General features: G+C 43.4%; 1 protein-coding gene across 1 annotated transcript in view; it reads left to right on the forward strand.

Moving 5' to 3' along the window:
- DSCAM (DS cell adhesion molecule) overlaps window positions 1-21,987 on the forward strand; it is a gene marked incomplete at both ends in the record, with an annotated part of 439,009 nt that overhangs the window by 339,857 nt on the left and 77,165 nt on the right. Inside the window, 5 exons of the mRNA XM_082279051.1 lie at window positions 4,324-4,491; window positions 7,992-8,062; window positions 15,050-15,290; window positions 16,979-17,125; window positions 18,823-18,978. Of these exons, the coding sequence (XP_082135177.1) occupies window positions 4,324-4,491; window positions 7,992-8,062; window positions 15,050-15,290; window positions 16,979-17,125; window positions 18,823-18,978 (783 nt within the window). The remainder of the gene's footprint in view (window positions 1-4,323; window positions 4,492-7,991; window positions 8,063-15,049; window positions 15,291-16,978; window positions 17,126-18,822; window positions 18,979-21,987) is intronic.

Raw genomic sequence — 21,987 nt, forward strand, 5'->3', positions numbered from 1 at the left:
CGGGGCCATGAAATCAACTCCGAGATCTGGGACAGGCCCTTGCACCCCAGGAGCAATGAGGAGCCCCAGCCTTGTCCCCCAGCGGGGCCCAGCTCTCCCAGCCCCGTGGGCACAGAGGTGGAAGCAGAGGCAGCGCCTGCCCTGCGCAGCGCCTCTCCTGCCCCGGGCACTGCCACGGAGGCCGAGCCGGCAGCTGCTGCCCCATCCAGAGATGCTGAGGAGGAGGAGCCCCCCGAGCCTCTTGTTCCGGATGAAGAAAAGGCAGCAGCTCCGTCTGTCACCAGTGAGGAGCTGCCATCAATAGGGACACGGAGCCCACCCTGTGTCCCCTTCAACACCCCAGCCAGCAGCCAGGCTTCACTCTACCTGGAGCAGAACATCACCGGGGAAATGCTGAGCCAGGCACTGCTGGAGATGCTGGAACTGAGGCAGCAGCGGGAGGAAGAATATGCGCTACAGCAATGGATGGCTTTAGAAACAGCACAGCCGCGTTCTCCCAGCCCCGTGGGCACAGAGGTGGAAGCAGAGGCAGCGCCTGCCCTGCGCAGCGCCTCTCCTGCCCCAGAGGAAGAAACTGCAGCAGCTCCATCTGTCACCAGTGAGGAGCTGCCATCAACAGGGACACGGAGCCCACCCTGTGTCCCTTTCAACACCCCAGCCAGCAGCCAGGCTTCAGGGTACCAGGAGCCAAACATCACCGGGGAGATGCTGAGCCAGGCGCTGCTGGAGATGCTGGAACTGAGGCAGCAGTATGAGAAAGAGTATGCAATCCAGCAGTGGATGGCTGTAGTAGCAGCAGCTACAGCCCAAAGGGAAGAGAGCCCGGTGCCTGCCCCACACAGCCCTCCCAGCCCCTCGCCTGCCCCGCTAGGAACCCAGGCCCTCAGTGAGCAGCAGGAGGAGGCAGCAGCAGGGTCAGTGGTGCCAGTGCAGGGGAGGATGGAGGACTCTGATGAAGAAATGAAATATTGGCAATTCTTGGATGATCTGGAGCCTTTCCTGGTGAGAGACCCAGAGCAGTCCCAGGAGTCACTCCCAGGCCAGAGCACTCCTTTGGGAGAGGCGATCCCAGAGCTCGTGCAGGAGAACTGGGAAGATGAGACCGACCATGGCATCTGGAACAAGCCCTTGCACTCAGAGGATGAATGGGACGGGGTCAGTGTCCTGGAGCTGCCTGCAGAACACAAAGAGCAAAAACGCAGAGCTTTTGCAGCAGATGGGCTCCCAGTGCCTGTCCCCCGTGAGGCCTGGGTTGAGGGCCCGGCAGCGGAGCCGTGCAGCCCAGGGCCGCTCTGTGCCTCGCCCGCGGCCCTGCAAGGCCGAGCCCCTGTGGGCCACGCGGCTTCTCCTGCCCTCGAGGAGCCCGTGCCAGAGGCAGGGACAGAGAGCCCGGTGCCTGCCCCCAGGAAACGTCCCTCCCGCTTCAGGCGGGCGCTGCGGGCGCTGCGGGGGCTGTTCCGGTGCCCCTGCCTGGCGCCACAGCCCGAGGAGTAAAACAGACAAGGAGGAAGATGAAGAAGATGAAGGCAATGAGGAAGAAGACAAAGAAGACGAAGACGAAGAATCGGATGAAGAAGACGAGGACAACAAAGAAGAAGACGAAGAAGACGAAGAAGATGAAGAGGACGAAGAAGATGAAGAGGATGAAGAGGACGAAGAGGACGAAGAGGACAAAGAGGACAAAGAGGACAAAGAGGACAAAGAGGACAAAGAGGACACAGAAGACGAAGAAGACGAAGAGGACGAAGAGGACGAAGAGGACGAAGAGGACGAAGAGGACGAAGAAGACGAAGAAGACGGAAGAGACTTATTTAACAATACATAGAAGGAGAATAGTAATAAGGATTTAAAAATACATAGAAGAAGAAGAGGAATAGGAATAGGAATAAGAATTTAAAAATAGTTAGAAGAAGAAGAGTAATAGGAATAAGAATTTAAAAATACATAGAAGAAGCAGAGTAGAAGAGGAGTAGTAAGAAGAAGGAGAATAAGAAGAATAATTTAAGAATACAAAAGTGAAGATAAAATGTAACAGTTAAGTAAAATTAGGAAATAATTTCTTTTACTACATATTGCATATTTAGATTACAGTCTATGAAATAAAAACATGAATATACAATTTGTTGTAATTGCAATACATTATAATTCCCCAGGAAACAACCAAAGAAAGACAGGACACTGTTCCATTGCTGGAGAATTTGTGTATTTTCTAATATAGTGTGCAAGGCACGAGAGAAGAGTGTCCGGGTTTCATTTCTCGTCTCTCAGAGGTACTGATGCATTTTCACACTCAGCCCCAGGGAGTCCCTGCGAGCAGCGGCTGCTGAGCCCCAGCGGCAGCGGGAGAGCTCCCGGCCGGGCCGGCAGGGCAGGGCTGTCCCTGCTCGCCCAAGGCGAACGAAAGCCGCCCGCGGAGCCCGGCTGGCAGAGAGCTGTGCTGGAAACGCCTTTGCAGCGGGGCTGCGCAGCCGGGACAGCGGAGCCGCCGCAGCCGCGCTCCGGCGCTGAGCACGGCCAGGGAGCCGAGCTGCCTTAGGAAGGAGCGCGAGTGTGGCGTGGGCAGGGAGGAGCGGCTGCTGCTGCCCAGGCTCGCTGCGCCTGCAAAGTGCTGGGAAGGCTCTGCTCACCATTCGCACTTCTCTTCTGCGCACAAAGGATCCACCGGAAGGAACTTGCAGGTGCCCCTGTGCCTAAAGCCTCGCCCCTCTGCTCCCCTGTCCTGGCCCAGGGCCTGCTCAGCAGAAAGCAGCCGTGGGGTCACTTCTGGAGCCCGTCCGACTCTCCAGCGACAGAACGGGTGGCGTTGGCAGGGGCCTTAAAGCTCATAGAGTTCCAGCTGATTATCTCCGGCTCTGTGTCTCCCCCTCTCTGACAGGTGTTTGTTCTTTCACCCTCCCTCCCACTTCTTGAGAAATCAAGTCTGTGTTGTTGGGTAAGATCCCAATGTTGCCGTCCTCTGGTCTCAGTTGCCCTTAAGTGGGGCAGAGGCATCTCTCCCTCACCTGATCGTGACACGTGGGCAGGGACACCTTCCACTGTCCCAGGTGGCTCCAAGCCCCAGTGTCCAAGCTGGCCTGGGACACTTCCAGGGATCCAGGGGCAGCCACAACTTCTCGAGGCAAGCTGGGCGAGGGCCTCTCCTCCCTCAGAGGGAAGAATTCCTTCCGAAAAACCCCTCAGAGTTCAGTCCCTGGAGCCAGGCTGGGTGTGTTCCTCACCAGTCCTGCCTGCCCTGAGCAGCCTTGTGCCAGGCAGGAGGGGTTGCCCCGGTGCAGCCGCAGCTGAGGCAGCAGCAGCTCTGTGTTGTTCCTGACACATCCCTGTGGGAGCAGCTGGACAGGGCTGTGCAGCCAAAGACCCCAAATCACCCAGCAATGGAGCAGCAGCGGAGCACTGGGGCTGTTCTGCTCTTCCTGGGCAGCCCCGCAGGGCTCAGTGCCGGGCAGCTGTGGCTGGAGCCCGGTGTTGGCACGTCCAGCCTCGGGGCTGCTCCTGGGCTTCTCCAGGGCAGGGGCTTCCTCTGGGATTAATTTTTCCTTCTTCTGGGATAACTTTCATAGAATCCCAGAATCCCTGAGGCTGGAAAAGCCCTCCCAGCCCATCAAGCTCAAGCTGTGCCCAATGCCCACTTTGTCACTAGCCCAGAGCACTGAGTGCCACATCCAGACCTTCTTGGACACCTCCAGGGATGGGGACTCCACCACCTCCTTGGGCAGCCCCTTCCAGTGCTTAAGCACCCTTTTCATTAAAAAATTCCTGCTGATGTCCAACCTGACCCTCTCCTGGCACAGGCTGAGCCTGTGTCCTCTCATCCTGTCACTTGTTGCCACGGAAAACAGGCCAATCCCCACCTGGGTTCACCCTCCTGTCAGGGAGTTGTGGAGAGCCGTGAGGTCTCCCCTGGGCCTTTCCTGTTAACTCCCTTCCCTCCCTTTTTTTTGAGCACAACCAACTTTCTCACTGAGTGAGGATCCCTTTGAGGCAGCAGGTCCCATTTTTGTGCAGTAGTTCCAATGTCCCAATGGTAAGAAACCACCCTCACGAAACTGGGGGTCTTTGCTTGTGCTTACCACCTCCTCAAAGAGTAGCTATTTCCGTGGATTTGCTGATGACCCCAGAGCTAAAATCCCACTGTTCTCAGCAGCACTCCTGGAGCAGTCAGGAGTGCTGTCAAGGAAGGGGATCACTGGATTTGCCTGTAACAAAGTGTGTTTTCTGGATTAACACAGCGATGGCATCAAACAGTTTAACTTCATGCTTGTATTACCCACATTAACGCCACCATTTCTTTGTCTGTTTCTATTGATGTTTCTTATCAAACAGACTCTTGGGATTCTGTCCAGAGAACCAGAGACGTTTCCCCTCAGCTAAACCAAGCCACCATCATTGACCTGCACCCATCCTCCACCTACAACATCCGCATGTACGCCAAGAACCGCATCGGCAAGAGCGAGGCCAGCAATGAGCTCACCATCACCACTGATGAAGCAGGTATGCCCGGCTTTGCAGCCTCTAAATTCTGTGGGAATTATCTCTCTTTGATGTCAGGAATCGTTGCATGAAATGCTGCTTATGTGGCTGCAGCTGCATCAAAAGTACTACTGAGTTATTCCAATGAAATGTTGTGCCTTTTGCAACTTCACCGTGCAGGGCTGTAATTAAAGCTGTTCAGTGGCATCTAGTGGTCAAAAGAAGACATTGTGCTCCAAATTTTCAGCTTGTGGGAATAACACACCTGTATCTACAGTGAGGCAACTCAATCAGCAACATCCAATTTTTAGTGGTGGTGCCTCCCCTGTGGGTATTGTGGCTTTCCTTATTAGATATTAATGCAGGTAACTAATTTAAGTTACTCCCTTTTGAGAATGTTAGTCCACATGAATCAACTCTTCATTTGAATATTCCCTCACTCAACCCACCCACCATTTATATTTCTGGTCTCTGTTTAAGTCTCTTGGCTGTCACTTGTTAATGTTATCCCCCCTGTTCTTTGTTGCATTGTATTGCAGAATGACAGAATCATTTAGGTTGGACAAGACCTCCACGATCATCAAATCTGACCTTTATTTTTACCTTTAACCTTTTATTCTCCTCCATCAGCACCAGGAGGGCTGTGTGGGAATTTGTCCCTTTTGTGGAAAAGAGTGGCTGGAGCCACTCGTGTCATGGAATTTCTGCCTTCCTCCACCTTATGCTCAGTCAGCCCTGCTTCCTTCTTTGGGGGTATAGAGAGGACAACCAGGTGACAGTGTCCTGGCAGTGAAAATTCCCTTTCTCTTTCAAGATTTATGTTGGTCTTGGATTTGAACACCCAGAGACTGATTTTCAGTTCAGCTCCTATGAACACAACTGTGTAATTCCCACTTAATTTCTCTGGGATTTTCCTACAGTGAAGACACAGCCCTTGTCAGGAGAACATGGTTTTGGTTCTGAGGAACTTTCTGAGTAGGAACAGGACACAAGGGCTCACAGTGGAAAGCAGAATAAGCTGGAAACAACATAAGTTGCATTTCTTTTATCATTCTAGTGGAAGGAAAGCATGCAGTCAATGGATTTAACAGTGAATAGTTTATTTGAAAAATATTTATTTTTTGATCAGAGATTTTCCCTTCCTTTGTGCAAAGAAAATGTGAAATCACTAGAGAAAACAGACTATTCATTCTTCTAGCCAGAGTCATCTGTAACCCCAAAATGCCCATCTTTCCTTGTGGAAAATAGAGGGGTGGGTCTTGGATCAGCTCTCTCATGCTCTCTTATTCACCCATGCTCAGAATGTTTTTTACTTGCCAAGTTTTTCCTGACTGGTAATTAAGTTGTCAGGATCAGCAGCTGGCCTTGGAATAAAAAACCAGCTTCCCCATGAGCAGGGTGGAACATTAACATCACATTTTATTTGGCTCTTTGTAATCACATTTCAGAATAAATGATCCTTTTGTCACTGTCTTTTGAGGAGCCGTTTGTTGGGAGAAAAAGACCAGCAGAGTGGAACTGTATTCAAAAGTCACTGATCTACCTAGGGAAGATTTGGGAGAGAGGAGGTCAGGCTTAGGCAGAGTTTGTGATGTTTTTCTCCTGGGTTTTTATTTCAGGGGATGCACATAGTGTGGGAACACAATTTTTTTGATCCCTGTTTACTTCTGTTCTCTGCTTTTACAGCAGGCAATGGAGAACAGCATGGGTGCAGGGGATCAGAGAGAAGGTAATGAGCAGGGAGCAAAATAAAGGTCCAGAAATACGAGATAAAAACCAAGCAACTCCAACCATGCTACTGGAAAGGGGGCACAGATTCTGTATCACGTATTGCAAAGAAATCTCTCTGTTGAAAACTGTAAAAGGTCTCTGTGGCAAAAGGATAGTTAAGGATGGAATGATTTCAAAGCTTGCAGACCATATCTTTCTTTCCATACAACCCCAATTAGCTCATGTGTTGGAAAATAGATGCCAGTACACACTTGCACTAATGCCTGTCAGAAAAAAAGCAGCATTATGGCCGTTGCCTAATACTGAAATCGATAGAGGAAACGGGGTTATCTGGGTTTTCTTTATGCTCTTGCCACAAACTCTGTATGACATTAAGTATGTAAAACAAATGACTTCTTATTTAGCATTTCACCATGGTGTGCTGGTAGCACTTAACTATTCAGGCCTGTGAAAAAAATTTGGGGTCTTTCTTGGAAAAGTCAGCATGTTAAGGGGCACATTTTAAAACCCATTTTTAGCATCAAATGCTTCTCTCAAATTCCACTACATTATAATGTACCCTGGAGAAGTGGCATTCATTTTTGTCAACAGGGGGACAGAATCAAGGTCAGGCTTCAAAAAACTCAGACATCTCATTTTTGCCAGTGGACTTTTTCCTCTTCTCTTTCCTTTGTATTAGTGCAAGAAGAATGGAAATAAAGTTCTTTCAAGCTTTGGAAATTTGAAGGACAGTCAGGAATGGCAGAGAATAGGGCACATTTAATAACTTAAACATATTATAGGCTGTATTCTGTGTCTCTGCTTTCATCAGTAAAGCAAAATGTTCTGGTTCCTTTCACCACAGCTGTCATTTATTGCTGCTCCACCTCTAACAACCCCATCTCACCCTTTTTATTGCTTTCCTTCCTTTGTCATGCTATTAAACTTAATTTAATACCTTTTACTGAGGCCATATTCTGCATCAAGGGAACCCTCTGCAGCAGCTCGAGATGGCTCCAGCCCTCTCCTCAGATCTTTCCTTTACAGTGATTTACCTCGCTGAGCAAGCAATTTACTTCACTTCTCTCTGTTCAATCCCAGCTGATCCTGATCTGCTTTGTAGCTGCCCAGCTGACAAGGAGGTTCCTTCTTTTTTCACCCATCTTTAAAGCCTCCTGCACAGCTTTGGCACCGTGTTGATGGTCCATGAAACTTCTCCTGGCTCAGGCAGGAGCTGCAAGAAGCTTTTCCCATCTACCAAATGTTTTTGGTCTGATTTCCAGGCTGGAATTCTTACTGGGAAGGGGGAGAGTGTAAAGTGTGCAGGGTTTTGTGTAAAATATCTGATATTGGGCTGAATGTGGTGAGCAAAGGGGATCCTACTGGAAAGTTCGCAACAGGTTGAAGGCTGGATTAGGAGCTTCTGGTTCACCTGCTTTAAATGAATTCTGCTGCTTTTCTATCACCCACAGGATTGTGACTGCTGAGAATTTGTCTTGCCTATCTCCAGGTATGCTGAAACAGCACTGTGAGAGTATCTCCAGCCAAGAAAATCACTATTATTCATTCTATTCTATTCATTTTATGTGCCAGCTTGCTACATTTTGGCACACGTTGTATTTTGCTGTTGGCCAGAGATGACACCTGAATGCAGAAGATTCCTGGCCCTGCTTCTGTTTGGTGAAGTTTTCCATGTGACACAGCCTCCAACCTCTGTGACACTGGGCTGTTAAGGTGGTGACATTTTATGTGAAATGCTGAATTCCTTGGGCCATGAGGGCCAGTTTGATGCATTTCCCTTCTCTTTCCAGCCCCTGATGGTCCACCTCAGGATGTCCAGCTTGAGCCTATATCCTCACAAAGCATCAGAGTCACCTGGAAGGTAAATACTCATACATCCATGGACAAGATAGGCTCTGTCAGTATTTGGGTGCATTCAGGGGAGTATTATAACAACTGTACCTTCATTATTTTATTTAGGAGAGACATTACAGATGCCTTTGCCAACAAATCTTAAAATATTTGCCACTGAGAGGAGCATCAGCCTTCCACTGGAGAGAAAAGTAGCAGCTGCTTGCATTTCCTTCTTTTTTTCTGATTTCAGAGATAAGGTCACATGTTTAGAAAATGAACACTCACAAAATTTCACTGTGGTTCTGGGCAAAACTTCCCCAGACCATTGGAACCAGTGTGATTTTTTTTTTTTTTTTTTTTCCCCCCCACTGGATTTTGGGACAGATCCTTATTGCACAGGGAGAGCAGTATGAGTGTCTCAATATAGTCCATGAGAACGGATGAAGAGCAATTAATACAAAAATGTAATCAACTAGTATCATTTAAAAATCTGGCATGTCATGTGACTCAATTTTTCTACGTTTTTCACAGTATTTTGTCAATGACAGAATGTTTTAAATGCTTTGGTATCATACCAGAGGTACTTAAACCATGTTTTAAATGGTTTTGTGATATCTACTGCTTGTATATTGCATTGGTAATTCCATATATTTACAATTCACAAATATGAAGTATAAAGTGCTGCAGTGGTATGGTGGCATAATAATGATGATTAATTTCTATCTTGATGTTAATTACTCCTGCAAATATAGATGATGTGACTTTTGTCTATATGGATCATTCAGAAGGTCAGGAGCAGTGAGGTTCTGCTTATTAACCAAAGATCTCTGAGTGATTGGTTATTTATCGCACAGTAATGAGTATATTCTAGTTTTAAGGCAGTTCCTTAAAAGGCAGGTTCTGCACAGGTCACAAAAAGTGCAATGCTGGTTCTTGGATCTTGTCCACATCTTAAATTTATATCAGCATTGCTTTTCATCAAATGGTTTCCAAAACCAGAAGATATTTGTCTCTAGTCACAGACTTACGTGGAGCTAAAGAAGGAGCAGCTTTTGAAGCCATGCAAGGGTGTACAGTGATTGTCAACAACTGAAACAAATGCTTAATAGGTTTTTTCTTTTGTAAACCACTTAAGAACTGTGAGTATCTGCTCAGGTCAACTATAACCTTCAACTTTCTATGCCTGAACTTGTTTTTGTGGATTTATGGGCAGGCAGATTGAAAGGCTTTGCTTGATTTTTTTAGAAAGTTCTCTTTGGGGGATATTTTTAAAAGCAGCAAGAAAAGATGGGCACCACTGGCTCACTGCTGGAGTTTACAGCTGCTGTCTGTGGTTCTGAAGGTTTGCCATTAAATTTTATAGACACAGATGTGAACAGGCAGCTACAGGACAAGCAGAATTCCCACACCTACATTTCAGTAACTGCCTAAAATATGGTTCAATTTGTACTTCAAGGACACTTCAAGTACAACTGAGCATGTCCTGGTCTCTGGGTGTTGTCTGAGATTGAAGAATATCAAATGAGCAGCTGGGGTTGTGTTCTCAAGATCATGTTGGGAACTTGGTTTGTGAATTCTTGTCAAGCAAAGATCAGTATCTAACAGAACAAGATATTCACAGAAATGAGTTATATATTGAATATACACTTCATTAGCCTGGTCTCGTGAGCTGAAGGGAGAGATTTTTTCACATTTTGAAATAAGCTTAAGATGAAGTCACTGGGCAGGGTAAGAGCTTGTGTAGTCCTGATTTATTGGAAGAGTGATTTCCTGAACGACAATTTGTAAGCTGATTAAAAAATCTTCTCTTCCCTATTAAGAAGTCCCAAACCAGGAGTGAGCTGTTTACTTCCATTGATTTATTGCAGTTTTCTTGTGAGGAACGAGACAACTCTTAGAAAAATTAAAATTATTTATTAAGAACGGAAAAATTGAAAAATTACAAAAACCGGAAAAATGTAAAAATTTGGGATCCTAATGGCTCAAGAGGTATGCCCCAGGAGCGCAGGGATATGAGATCTTTCGGCTTGAACAGCACTGGACCTCTGGTGGAATAACTTGCAGTGCTGGGCTGACTTTTAGCTAGTCCAAAAGTCAAAGAAAAAAATTATTAAAAGCTTCTAAATAGGAGTAAGGCTTAAGTGCCCAGCACTGACGTACACTACACCTAAACCTGCAGTAATCTGCACCTGCTCTGGGGCTGACTCGCTATTTTATAGTACCTTTGCTCCGCCCCAGACCGCCCATGGCACACCCCTTTGGCCCTAAGTGATTGGTGCTTCCCTTTTGACAGATCATCTCTGTCTACCAATAGCTCGTCGTTGTCAGGGGGTAGCAGCAGCTGGAGTAAGGGTGCTAACATGCCCTCATTAAGATTCAGGTTGCCACGGAGCTTAGTTACAGGCCAACGGCTAAAGGTCTAAAATTAGCTGTTGGCTGTTAGAAACTGGGGTTTGGAGCTGGTTCTGAGACTAAGGAGCAAAGTAGAAACCCTTAAAATAAATATTAAAATACATCTAACACATCTTAAAACATTGTAAAAGTATACAGAGAACATGAGAAAAACAACTCTTACAGTGTACAAGTGGTCTAAAGTTGAAAAAGGATTTTAACTGGGATACTTTTAACTGGGGGATTTTAACTGGAACTGGTGCAGAAAAACTGCTTTAAGCAAGTGAAAACACTAACAGCAGAACTTGGTATTTGTACCTGGACTGATGGGTGAACATTAACATTAAATTAAAATTGTTTAACACTCAATTAAAATTGTTTAACCCAAAATTAACTAATTAAAACACTTAACATGCAAAGACCAAACCAATTAGGGATTTCATGTAGGACATTCTCCAGGTCAGAGCAGTTTTAGTCCATTACTCAAAAAGGTTATTTTAAGATGGTCCCACAGACATAATCCAGTTTGGCTCCATGCTGAATCCTAACTTTGGGGTAGGTCCCTACGATGCTGTGCAGAAGGCACTCATTGAGTGGGCAATACATTGTAATTAAGAATAAAGAAATACCCCATGAGATCAATCCTATGTTGTCTTGGAAGCCAAAAAACAAGAAAAAAACCTGACCTTGGTAATTTTTATTTTGGAGGCATGTGGAGCTTCAGCCACGAAAGGCTATGATGCAGTTGTACAAAAGGGATTGTGCTGAAAACCGTGGTTATATTTAAAGCTGGCAAACTTTATTAAAATACAGTGTCAATAACGGCAAAAGGGGAAGGGAATAACACATTGATTATCTTTCATCTTGTATTAAATGCCAGTTCTGCAGCTTGCTTCAGCTGTAAATCTTCATTTAAAGTTTTGTCTTAGCCCACTCTTAGAAAATCCTAGTTAAGCAAAGTTGTATTGGTCTGTGATTTATTTGATCCAATTTCTGTGTGTCCACACAGAACATTGGGTTTCAGACTGAGCTGTTAAATAAAACTCACCACTTTTTGGTAGTTTAAACTGCTGCAGAGATAATGGGAATTAAACAGGAATTCTCATTTAGAAAAGAGCATGATAATATTCATTATCTTTTTCATGTAGTATTTTACATTAGGTAAATGAACCCATTAAATTTAGACATGGCCTAATTACTTCTCCTCTTTATTCCTGTTTACACACACACAAAACTATGGAGTGTCATACTTTACAAAAGTTACTGATATCCTGTTTTACAAAATATTGAATTTCGTGAGAAAAAAAGTAAGGTCATGGACTGAAACTTATTTTTTCCTAATGTTCTATGGCTACTGACAAGGTTTACAGTATTTTTCCCCAAGAACACTAAGTTGCTTCACTCAATTTTCTACCAAAAATATGTCTATATATCAGAAGGATTATTTATCAAATGAGTTATGTGTGCAAAAAGTCAATTGAAAATGAAGTATTCAGGTCATAATAATTAGGAACATTGGATTTGTTGTGAAGCAGAACATTGCAGTGCTTTGCCCTGAAGTGACTAGGAGTTTGTTTTATACTGTGTAATGTTTCAAAGTGGGAAAAAAAAAAAAAGGTAAAAAAAAAAAAAGTAAAATGCTGATATTTTATTTGAAGAAAAACAATTCCTTGACTTAAAACAATTATGAAGAAGTTTGTGAAAATTTGAAAGTTTTTCATTTTATCCCCATTCAAAGTGAGAAAGTATAATTGCAGAATTCTCAGTGAAGAGGCTGTTGTGGCTGCTTTGTTCAAACTGTTTTTCTGGAAGTCAATTTGTTGTCAATCAAGATGAGCAGAGGGATGGAGCAGCTCTGCTGGGAGGAAAGGCTGCGAGAGCTGGGATTGTTCAGCCTGGAGAGGAGAAGCTTTGGGCTGAGCTCAGGGTGGCCTTGCAGGGCCTGAAGGAGCTGCAGGAAAGCTGGAGAGAGACAATTCCCAAGGCATGGAGGGCCAGGAGCCAGGGAATGGCTTCCCAGTGCCAGAGGGCAGGGCTGGATGGGAGATTGGACAGGAATTGTTCCCTGGCAGGGTGGGCAGGCCCTGGCACAGGGTGCCCAGAGCAGCTGGGGCTGCCCCTGGATCCCTGGCAGTGCCCAAGGCCAGGCTGGACATTGGGGCTTGGAGCAGCCTGGCACAGTGGGAGGTGTCCCTGCCTGTGGCAGAGGGTGGCACTGGGTGGTCTTTAAGGTCCCTTCCTACCCAAGCCATTCAGTGATTCTATGAAGATATCTGAAGTCAAACAAAGACAAAAATCTGACCTTAGTTTCCACCCCACAGACCCACCTAAAAATACCTCCTTCTCCAAACATTTAAAGATCACAAAGCCATGGAATTGTGCAGAATAAGTTACACACAAAGAGCTCTGGTATTAAAACAACCTCTGTGTTTCTAAAGAAGTTAGGGAGGGTTTGACAAAAAGAACCAGGGAAGTATTCAAACAGGAAACAATTATACTCTTAGATTCCCAAAACCCCATCCTCATCCCTGCAGTGTGACTTACAAGGATTTCAAGAACTGAATCTGGTGATTTGGTCAGCTACATCTGACCCAAGTAATACAATGGGCATTTGACACTGACCGTGCCCTGATTACCCCTCCCCTGCTGGGGGAGAATTTGAGAGTCTTTGCCAGGAGTTCAATACATGAATGGTGCTATCAGCCTTCTGTGCTTTCAGATAGTTGTTTATGAAATCTTATCAGAGGAATAGAGCCACTTAACGTGACCCAGACATAGCACAGAGCAGAGAATGCAGGACAATGCCCAATTATCACGATTTACACAGTCTTTTAAAGGTAAATTAACCAATGGGCACTAAAAGTGTACATTATTTTTACATTTCCACCAATGTATAAGAAATCATCTAGTCACGTAGACAGGAACTGCGGAATTCTTTATCCAGTCATTCCAAACTACTTCTACTGCAGAATATGGAGTAATAGATGAAGAAGAAGGTCTGGCGAACAACAACAATCCTCCATTTTGAAGTTTTTTGCTTTTATCTATTTACTATATTAACAAACTCAAATCTCGTAAATTTTTCACCCTGTGACAATCTTACCTAGTATTCTATCATCTAGTTCACACCAGTGTAGATTCTAATTCTTCCCGGAGGGTAGGCATTTTCTCCAAGGACGAAGGTCAAAACCAGTATTGTCCAGGGGGGTAGAACCCTTCAAAACAGGCAGAGAAACATTCTCTGCACTCTGGGTTCCTACAGGCATTGTATCCTCACTTTGAGTTCTATGTCTGTTTCTCAAGGCAGGATGGAGAAAAAAAAAACATCTGAAGAGATCGTTCAATCAGTCAGTTCCATACAATGACACACATTTTAAATTTGAAAGGGTGCTGGGCTTTTGCAGAGAAATGATTCAAGGATAGTGGATGAAGGCAAATCCCGCCCTGGTTTTATTATCTCCAGTGAGACTTTTCGCCAGTGGACTATAAACTCCCCAAAACAGGCACGTCCTGTGGCAGAAATGAGTTTTTCTTGAGAATCTGTTCCTCAGGAGATTTAATGGGAGTAGACAAAGTTGCTGCCTCTGCCAGTCCAACCCTTTGCAGATAAACTGTGTCACAAAGACCTTTTTATGGGGCAGTGGGATAGATGAGCTTTTGGGCATCTGTTGGGAATATGAAAGAGGTTTGGAGGATTGGAAAGAGTTTTTTGCTCCTGTATTACAAACTGTACCTTAAAATGCTTATATTAATTATGCCTCGTATACATAGAAAATCAGGAACATTATCATATATTGAAATTAGTCCAATATTATTTAAATAGAATTTTAATAGGTATTGCTGTCAATAACGAGCTTTTTCCCTGAGCTGAAAACCTCTGCTTTGCACTAGATCACCTTTTATATTGCAGAGCACACAAATGATTTCCACTAGTCAGGACCAGAGAATCTTCCACTGTGACTGAGAAATGTGGCACATAATGATGGCCCAACCATTTTGTGCTGTCCATATCCCTGAATGCCAGATATATTGCAGCTATTCCGTATGCAAATCCCTGCTTTCCAAATCATTGTTGCCTCCAGCACTCGTTATCTAATCATCTTTCTCCACTACACACTGAATGAACAGAAGCGCATTTCAAAGCACAGCATAAAATTTTCCTAATGCATGGGACTGAATAAACTCCCGTGACTGCCTTGCACAGATCAATAAATGCCCTTCTAAAGGTTCAGTGAATGGTGGGGGCTCCTGACAAAAACACAATTAGTAGTGAATGGTGGCCTGGAATGCAAATATACCCTTATCAACTCGGATTGATTCACCTGATAAGAGAACAAAACATCATAAATTCAAACTCAAGAGTGTCTCTTAATCGGATTTTTTGTGCATAAACCATTTAAAGGTCTTTTAGCACAGATTTGAAAGAATCACACCTGAAATTTATATCATTGATAAAAGCAGCTTCTTCATGTGCAGGGAGTATTTTTGAATTTTTACCTAGAATTAGATTTGCATTCAGTAAGAAAAAAAAAGGTTAAACTTGTCCATTTTTCAAGAATTTTAGGGGGAACAGCATAACTTTGGATGTGTGCACTCAATGTGTAACTTTCCATTTTCTGTTTAGGCCCCAAAGAAGCATTTGCAGAATGGAATCATCCGTGGGTACCAGATAGGTTATCGGGAGTACAGCGCGGGGGGAAACTTCCAGTTCAACATCATCAGCATCGACACCACCGGGGACAGTGAGGTTTATACACTGAATAACCTGAAAAAGTTCACCCAGTATGGCATGGTGGTGCAGGCCTGTAACCGGGCTGGCATCGGACCTTCTTCTCAGGAAATCATCACCACAACTCTTGAGGACGGTAGGTCCTTGGCAAACAACTCTCATGGGACACATTATTATTATTATTATTATTATTATTACTATTTTCTGTCTTGTTACCTTGTTGCATTTGTTGTTTGATTGGTGATGATCAAAGTAGGGATGATAAAAGACCAAACATTAGATAGAGAGGTGCAAGAGAAGAGTCTGGTCCTGGAGCTTGTCTGATTTTCATTGCAAGAGTGAATTTATTTTACCAGGTAAATAAAAACTGTACTAATGTGATATATCCTGCTGTGAATGACGTTGACTGAGACCAAAACTTTCATTAAGAAGCCAAATGCTTTGGTGTTCACATATTTGCAAATTTTGTGATCTCATCATTGCTCCAGAGTCATCTCATCATTGTTTTGAGAAGTGAAACTCTGAAAGGTGAAGCAGTATTGTTATTTTTGTTGGATTTCTTTTGTTTTCTGATGAATCTGCTGTGTAACCAGAGCTCTTGCACCACACAGTCTTGTCAGTATTAAAAGAGATGTGTGTTTTACTAAGGCTATCCAGACCACTGACAGAAAAAACATTCCTATTTCAGGCAAAATTCACCCTGTCTAATCCAAGGAACAATATAGATTTTTTTTTTTCCAAACTGCATAAAAAGTCCTTCTCAAGCAATGAGAGGGAGTCCTCTAGTGGAAAAAGAGAATGATCCCAGACCCAAAAAAAAAAAGGGTTCTGTATTTTAGAGGAGTATAACAGCAGATAATAATCCTAAAGGCAGTGCAAGATTTTCGGCTACTGTAAAGCAACACCAATATCCTGAAGCCAGTGCCAGCTTGGAATGTGACTTTTCAATGGACAAAATGGAATATCAGACATCTAAAATTCTCAAGAGGCACAGATTTTGAGGCAGGCTTTTCATGCAAGGCTGATGGGTGTTATTTACTCTAAACATTTCTAGGCATAGCTCACTGCCAGACCTCACAAGGAAGTATGCTCACACAGGCATATATTTTATTATAAAATATATTTTATTATAAATTATTAAAATTTATAAAAATTATTAAAATATATTTTATTATAAAAATGGGATTTTTTTTTTCCTCAGAATCCAGCTTGCTTGATGTTCCTGGAATTTTTTTTGGTTGTCACTCAGTTTGGGGTCCCTCTTAGAATTAAAGATGCCACAAGCTTTAAAAGCAATGCCAGTTTCTAATTCTGCTGTATTGCTTTGACAATAAATGGCCAACAGAAAATGCCTTAGATTTGGTTGACTTTTTCCAGTTTTTCCAAATGTCCATTAAAATATTTTATGACCATTTTTTCCTATGTTTTTTAAACACTTTCTTTCTCCCTCCACCAAATTTAGAAGGACGTTAGAATTGTCCACAAAGATACAAATTTGGCTGTAAACTTTAAAAAATACGTGTAAATTACTTACAGAATGTTCCACACATTTCAGTTCCACGTTTATCTTTCAAAAGAAGCAGCAAAAAGCCTTTTAAAAGACAAGTCATCAAGTGGGGAAATAGTACATCAAAAGTCATTCCAGGGAAAACAGCTGCACTTGCAGAAACGTGGATTATAGCAAGAATAAAGGTTTTGCATTGTTAGAAATGTGTAATGGTTATTAAATATTGAGTGGTGGGATAGCAGTGAAAATAAAGGGTAGCTAAAAGATGAATATTGAGTTGTATCCAGTGTATTAAAATGGTGAATCTCTTATTCCAGTGCCCAGTTGCCCTCCAGGGAATGTGCAAGCCACTGCCACGTCCCCAGAAACCATCTCCATTTCCTGGTCAACGCTGGCAAAGGAAACCCTGAATGGGATCCTGCAGGGATTCAGGGTTATCTACTGGGCCAACCTCTTGGATGGAGGTGAGAGGAACCAATCCATTACCAAGTAAAAAGCTGTATGTGGCCTTTATATAATTTTCTCTTTGCTGTGAAGGCATTTTACTCCCTTTCTCTTTGGTTTAGAGAAAACTTTGTCTACCTGTGAGGAAGCAATAATTTTTCCTAATTTAACAGAGCAGCAAAGCTGCCTGGAGGAACCTCAGGGAAGGCTCCCACCGTGGGTTTGCAACGCTCCCATGGTACCCAACATCACCTGAGCAAATTTCACTTCAGTTGCAGAGTCCAAAATTGGTTTTTTTTTAAAAGAATGGTGACATGGATCTAGAAAAAACCAACCCAAACCTGGTTATCACTCTTATTTGGTTGGTTATCTCTTTGCCTACTCGATACACTATTGCTTATTTTTTGATAGGACACTTTTCATCTCCATAGCTGAGGGCAAAAGAAGGAAATGTTTTCAGGAAAATCTCATTATTTCCATGCCAGTCTCTTCTGTTGTTTTGTACTCTTAGCATAATTCCTGGGGAAATAGGCTCCAGAGCAGAGACTGAGTGAAAGGATCAAAGGAGAAATGTGATGCCTTACTAATCTTCAATTTATTGTGTGATGATAATTGCACGTATGGCCCTTTCTTGTAAATTAAACAAATTAGTAGGTTTGAGATGCATGTGACTTTATTCCTACTTGCCCTGTGGATTTTTCACAGCTCTCTCCCTTCTTTTTCTTTCATCCACCAGAACCACAGTTCAGTCTAACCTGCAACTATGCAAATCCTGACCTCTGTTAGTGTGGACAGGGGAATTCAGAGTGGAAATGTAACCCAGAGGCCCATTGTCACTGCTGGTAGTGGTAGACTCAAAAATATTTGGAAATCACCACCAATTTCTTTAAAAATACAGATGAAAAATGCATGAGAAGCATACAGAAAAATGTAGACATGTAGGGTATAAAATGAAATGTTTACAGTGACGCCTGTAGTTTTGGATCAGATCCTATGTGGATGTTATCACATCTAAGCTCCTGTGTGATGTCCCACAACATGATGAAAAAAGATGATGTTCATGCCATGCTTAAAAGTGGATTTTCTTCATTTATTCAGCTTTATTTGCTGCCCTAAATATGTTTAAAGCTTTTTTGCCATATGGGTTGTACTTCTTAGCTTGCTGCAAAAAAAAGATTCCTATGAAATGCATCATCTTCCTGCAAGTAAATCTGATTTTACTGTTCAGATCTATTGTTAGCCAGTATTGCTGTTATCAAGTGCTTTGCAGCAGCACTTGCTGCATATTTTAAAATAAAGGGGACTTTTTCTTCATTTTCCTTATGAGAAATGGTCTTTCTCATAACCAGAAAATCTTTATGAAGATAACCGACGTTCTCATTTTTTTTCTCTAGGGGAGGTTTTGCAATAATTTCCTCTTGTTATCTGCTCTTTATGAAAAATCTCATTGCTTGTAGAATTTCTTCAATTCTCTTCATCATATTTTTTAAAAAATTGCAACAAAAAAAAGAGTTTGAAAATGAAAAGTGGGTCTTCTTCAAGTGGTAAGAAGTCAGGATATAAATGAATCCATTTTAATTCATTATAATTCATTGCTGTTCTGTAATAATGAAGTGTTACTTGTCTGGTACACCCAATATTTCCACTGCAGGTATCAACACCTGGGAGAAGAGTGCACTTGGCAATAACTCCACTTCCTTTTTATTTTATTTTATAGAGCTGGGAGAGATAAAGAATGTCACTACCACCCAGCCATCCCTGGAGCTGGATGGCCTGGAAAAATATACCAACTACAGCATCCAGGTGCTGGCTTTTACCCGAGCTGGGGATGGAGTGAGGAGCGAGCAGATCTTCACCCGCACTAAAGAGGATGGTAAGGAGTGAAAGCATTTTCCATTCTCACTTCCAGGAGATGTTCATATGTCTCAGGCAGATACTGTACACAGACATGCAGAGATTGAGAACCCAGCCCTGGGACCAGCACAGGGAGGACGTGGAGCTGCTGGAGAGAGGCCAGAGGAGGCAGCAGGATGAGCAGAGGGATGGAGCAGCTCTGCTGGGAGGAAAGGCTGCGAGAGCTGGGATTGTTCAGCCTGGAGAGGAGAAGCTTTGGGCTGAGCTCAGGGTGGCCTTGCAGGGCCTGAAGGAGCTGCAGGAAACCTGGAGAGAGACAATTCCCAAGGCATGGAGGGCCAGGAGCCAGGGAATGGCTTCCCAGTGCCAGAGGGCAGGGCTGGATGGGAGATTGGGCAGGAATTGTTCCCTGGCAGGTTGGGCAGGCCCTGGCCCAGGGTGCCCAGAGCAGCTGGGGCTGCCCCTGGATCCCTGGCAGTGCCCAAGGCCAGGCTGGACATTGGGGCTTGGAGCAGCCTGGGACAGTGGGAGGTGTCCCTGCCCATGGCAGGAGGATGGAACAGATAATCCTTAAGGTCCCTTCCTATCCAGGCCACTTGGTGATTCTGTGAAAATGAAGAAGTGAGGAGAGACAATTCTGGGACTATTTATATAACTTATATCCCACTAAGAATATTTTCTCAGTGTATATATATAAAAGTCCTCCAAATACACGTTCTCTCAAAAGCAAAATAAAGAACAAAAACGTCTTACCTTTGTTCCTAGACCAAAGCATGGAAAATTCAATTCCTAATGCTGAAAGTTAAAGAAACTTTTAATCATACACAGGTACAGACACGTGAGATTCCATAATCGCTTTCTTGTAATTGTAACTATTATAATCAATTCAGGTCGCTCCGTAGGATGCCATGCACTGATCTATTTCTGAAGGACTAGAATTTCAAATTCAGGGGAGGTTTTGTCCCTAACCTTTTTAATGCCTTGAAAACACTATGAGATGTACACATATATTTTTGGATCCCCCAAATGCTTTTGGAAATCTGGATCAAGAATTTTCGTGGCACAGATGAAAGTGCCCACAGTCCTATCAATTGAGGTTACTTGAATAATGTTTGATTGGTAAATTCTCCTATGAGTTATGCAATATGTTTTCAAGGAAATTAGTCAATGGATTGTTCTTTCTTATTTATCCACTTTATTCGTCACTTGTGAATGAATGAATATATTTGCCAACTTTTTTATTTGTAATGAGATTTACAAAAGTGACAAGGGATCATGTTCAGTAGATTAACTGGCTTGATGAACTTTTGGTACTTTTTTGCCAATAAAAGATTACTTGATGAAATTTACCAGTTTTTTTCCAATAAAGTATTAAGGGGCTCATTCTAAAATTTACATGCATTCTAAGGTCATGTGCCCCCAGCTGTGGTTGTATGCAGGGGATGCAGTAAATGAAAATTGCTGAGCTCTAGACTTGAGTGTCTCAAACACTGAATGTTCTGATCCCAGCCTAAAGTCCTTTAGTAACTACTTTGAAGCACCCAAGTCCTGAGTCAGATGCTCTTGGGACACCCAGTGCTTGGAAGTAGAGGGTTTTATTTCCATGAAAAAATCTAAAATGTAAGAGAACTGTAGAACACATACTGCATTTTCAAGTTACTTTTTGTCAAGTAGATCCCAGCATAGCAAACCTTCCCTGAACTCTCTCTGAACACAAAGGCTCTAAGCCTTGAGCCTTTGAAGTGTGATTTACACCACCAGGAGCCAGGGGTAATGTCCCACATTGCTCCAGGAGCTTGGGGACAGGCTGGTCTTGGGGACATCTGGTTCGTGTCAGAAGCCTCAAATATTTCTTCTTCTTTTTTTTTTTTTTTTTTTTTGTTTTGTTTTGTTTTTGTTTTTTTTGTTTGTTTGTTTGTTTGTTTGTTTCCCCTTAGCTCATCTCTTCCTCATTTGCTCATCCTTAATTCTTGGTGGTGGCTCTTTTGCTCTCTCCATCTCTGGGATCAGACAGGCTCTGATGAGGGGAGTACATTGCCTCAGACTGTGTTTGGCAGCTGTGCAAAGGCTCATCTCTCATCTTTAATCCTCCTGGCAGCTCGGCAGTAACTCGCCCTGAGGCAGCCTGACTAACCTTTTCAGAGATTTCCTCATGCCTCACACTGGTTCCATTCATTAAATCTTTTGTCCAGAAAACTAAATGGAAAGGTGTTCCAGAAAATACAGTGATTTCATGTTCATCTTCAGCTTCACAACTTTTTATTAAGGGCAGGAACAGTTTTGAGTGGAATATACAGAGACCTGCAGTTAAGCATAAGCCAAACCCAAAATCCTGGATCTAAACCTCCTGAAGGGTGTGGAAGTTAAAGAGGGAAGGAGCATTCACATTGCCAAACTCCATGCACCAAACAGGTGTCTCGTTCCTCAGAAGAAGGGATATTTCTACTGTAATTTTCTGAGGAAAAGTGTCCTGTAGAGGATTATTCAGTTGGACTAATTCCAGTGCACCTAAAAGATCGTGCCCTGAAGTGAGTTTAAGCACTCTCTTGGCATGTGAAGTAAATTAATTGGAATCCTAACAGAGCCTAGAACTGGAAACCTTCTTTCTCTGCTCCCAGACCTTATCTGGCTAAAATTATGACACAAGATATTCCACCCTCCTCTAATAAAATCTGTAAATCCGGGATATTTTTCAGTGGCTGCCAAACCCTCCACATCATTATTGCTATGAGGCCAAATCACATCATTAATTCCTTTCCCTTTTTTTCATTATTTTTTACATGAGAGGAAACTTTTCTTTGTAAAATCAATGGTGCAGCATTTTCCACTGCTGCTGGAAAAGCCAGCTGTGGCCTCCTGTGACTTCTCTGTTGGTGTTCAGCTAAAGACATCAGCCCAAAACTTCTTTAGCAGGCTTGAAATCTCCAGTGGGGCGAAATAAGGGTAACCCAGGGAGGGAAGCACTCATCATGGATGGAATGAGTTGATGCTTTGATTTCTTGTAATGTTTGATACTGATTTTAGACAC

Source organism: Coloeus monedula (genome assembly GCF_965178545.1).
Source record: "Coloeus monedula genome assembly, chromosome: 3".
In the NCBI taxonomy this organism is placed as follows: Eukaryota; Metazoa; Chordata; class Aves; order Passeriformes; family Corvidae; genus Coloeus; species Coloeus monedula.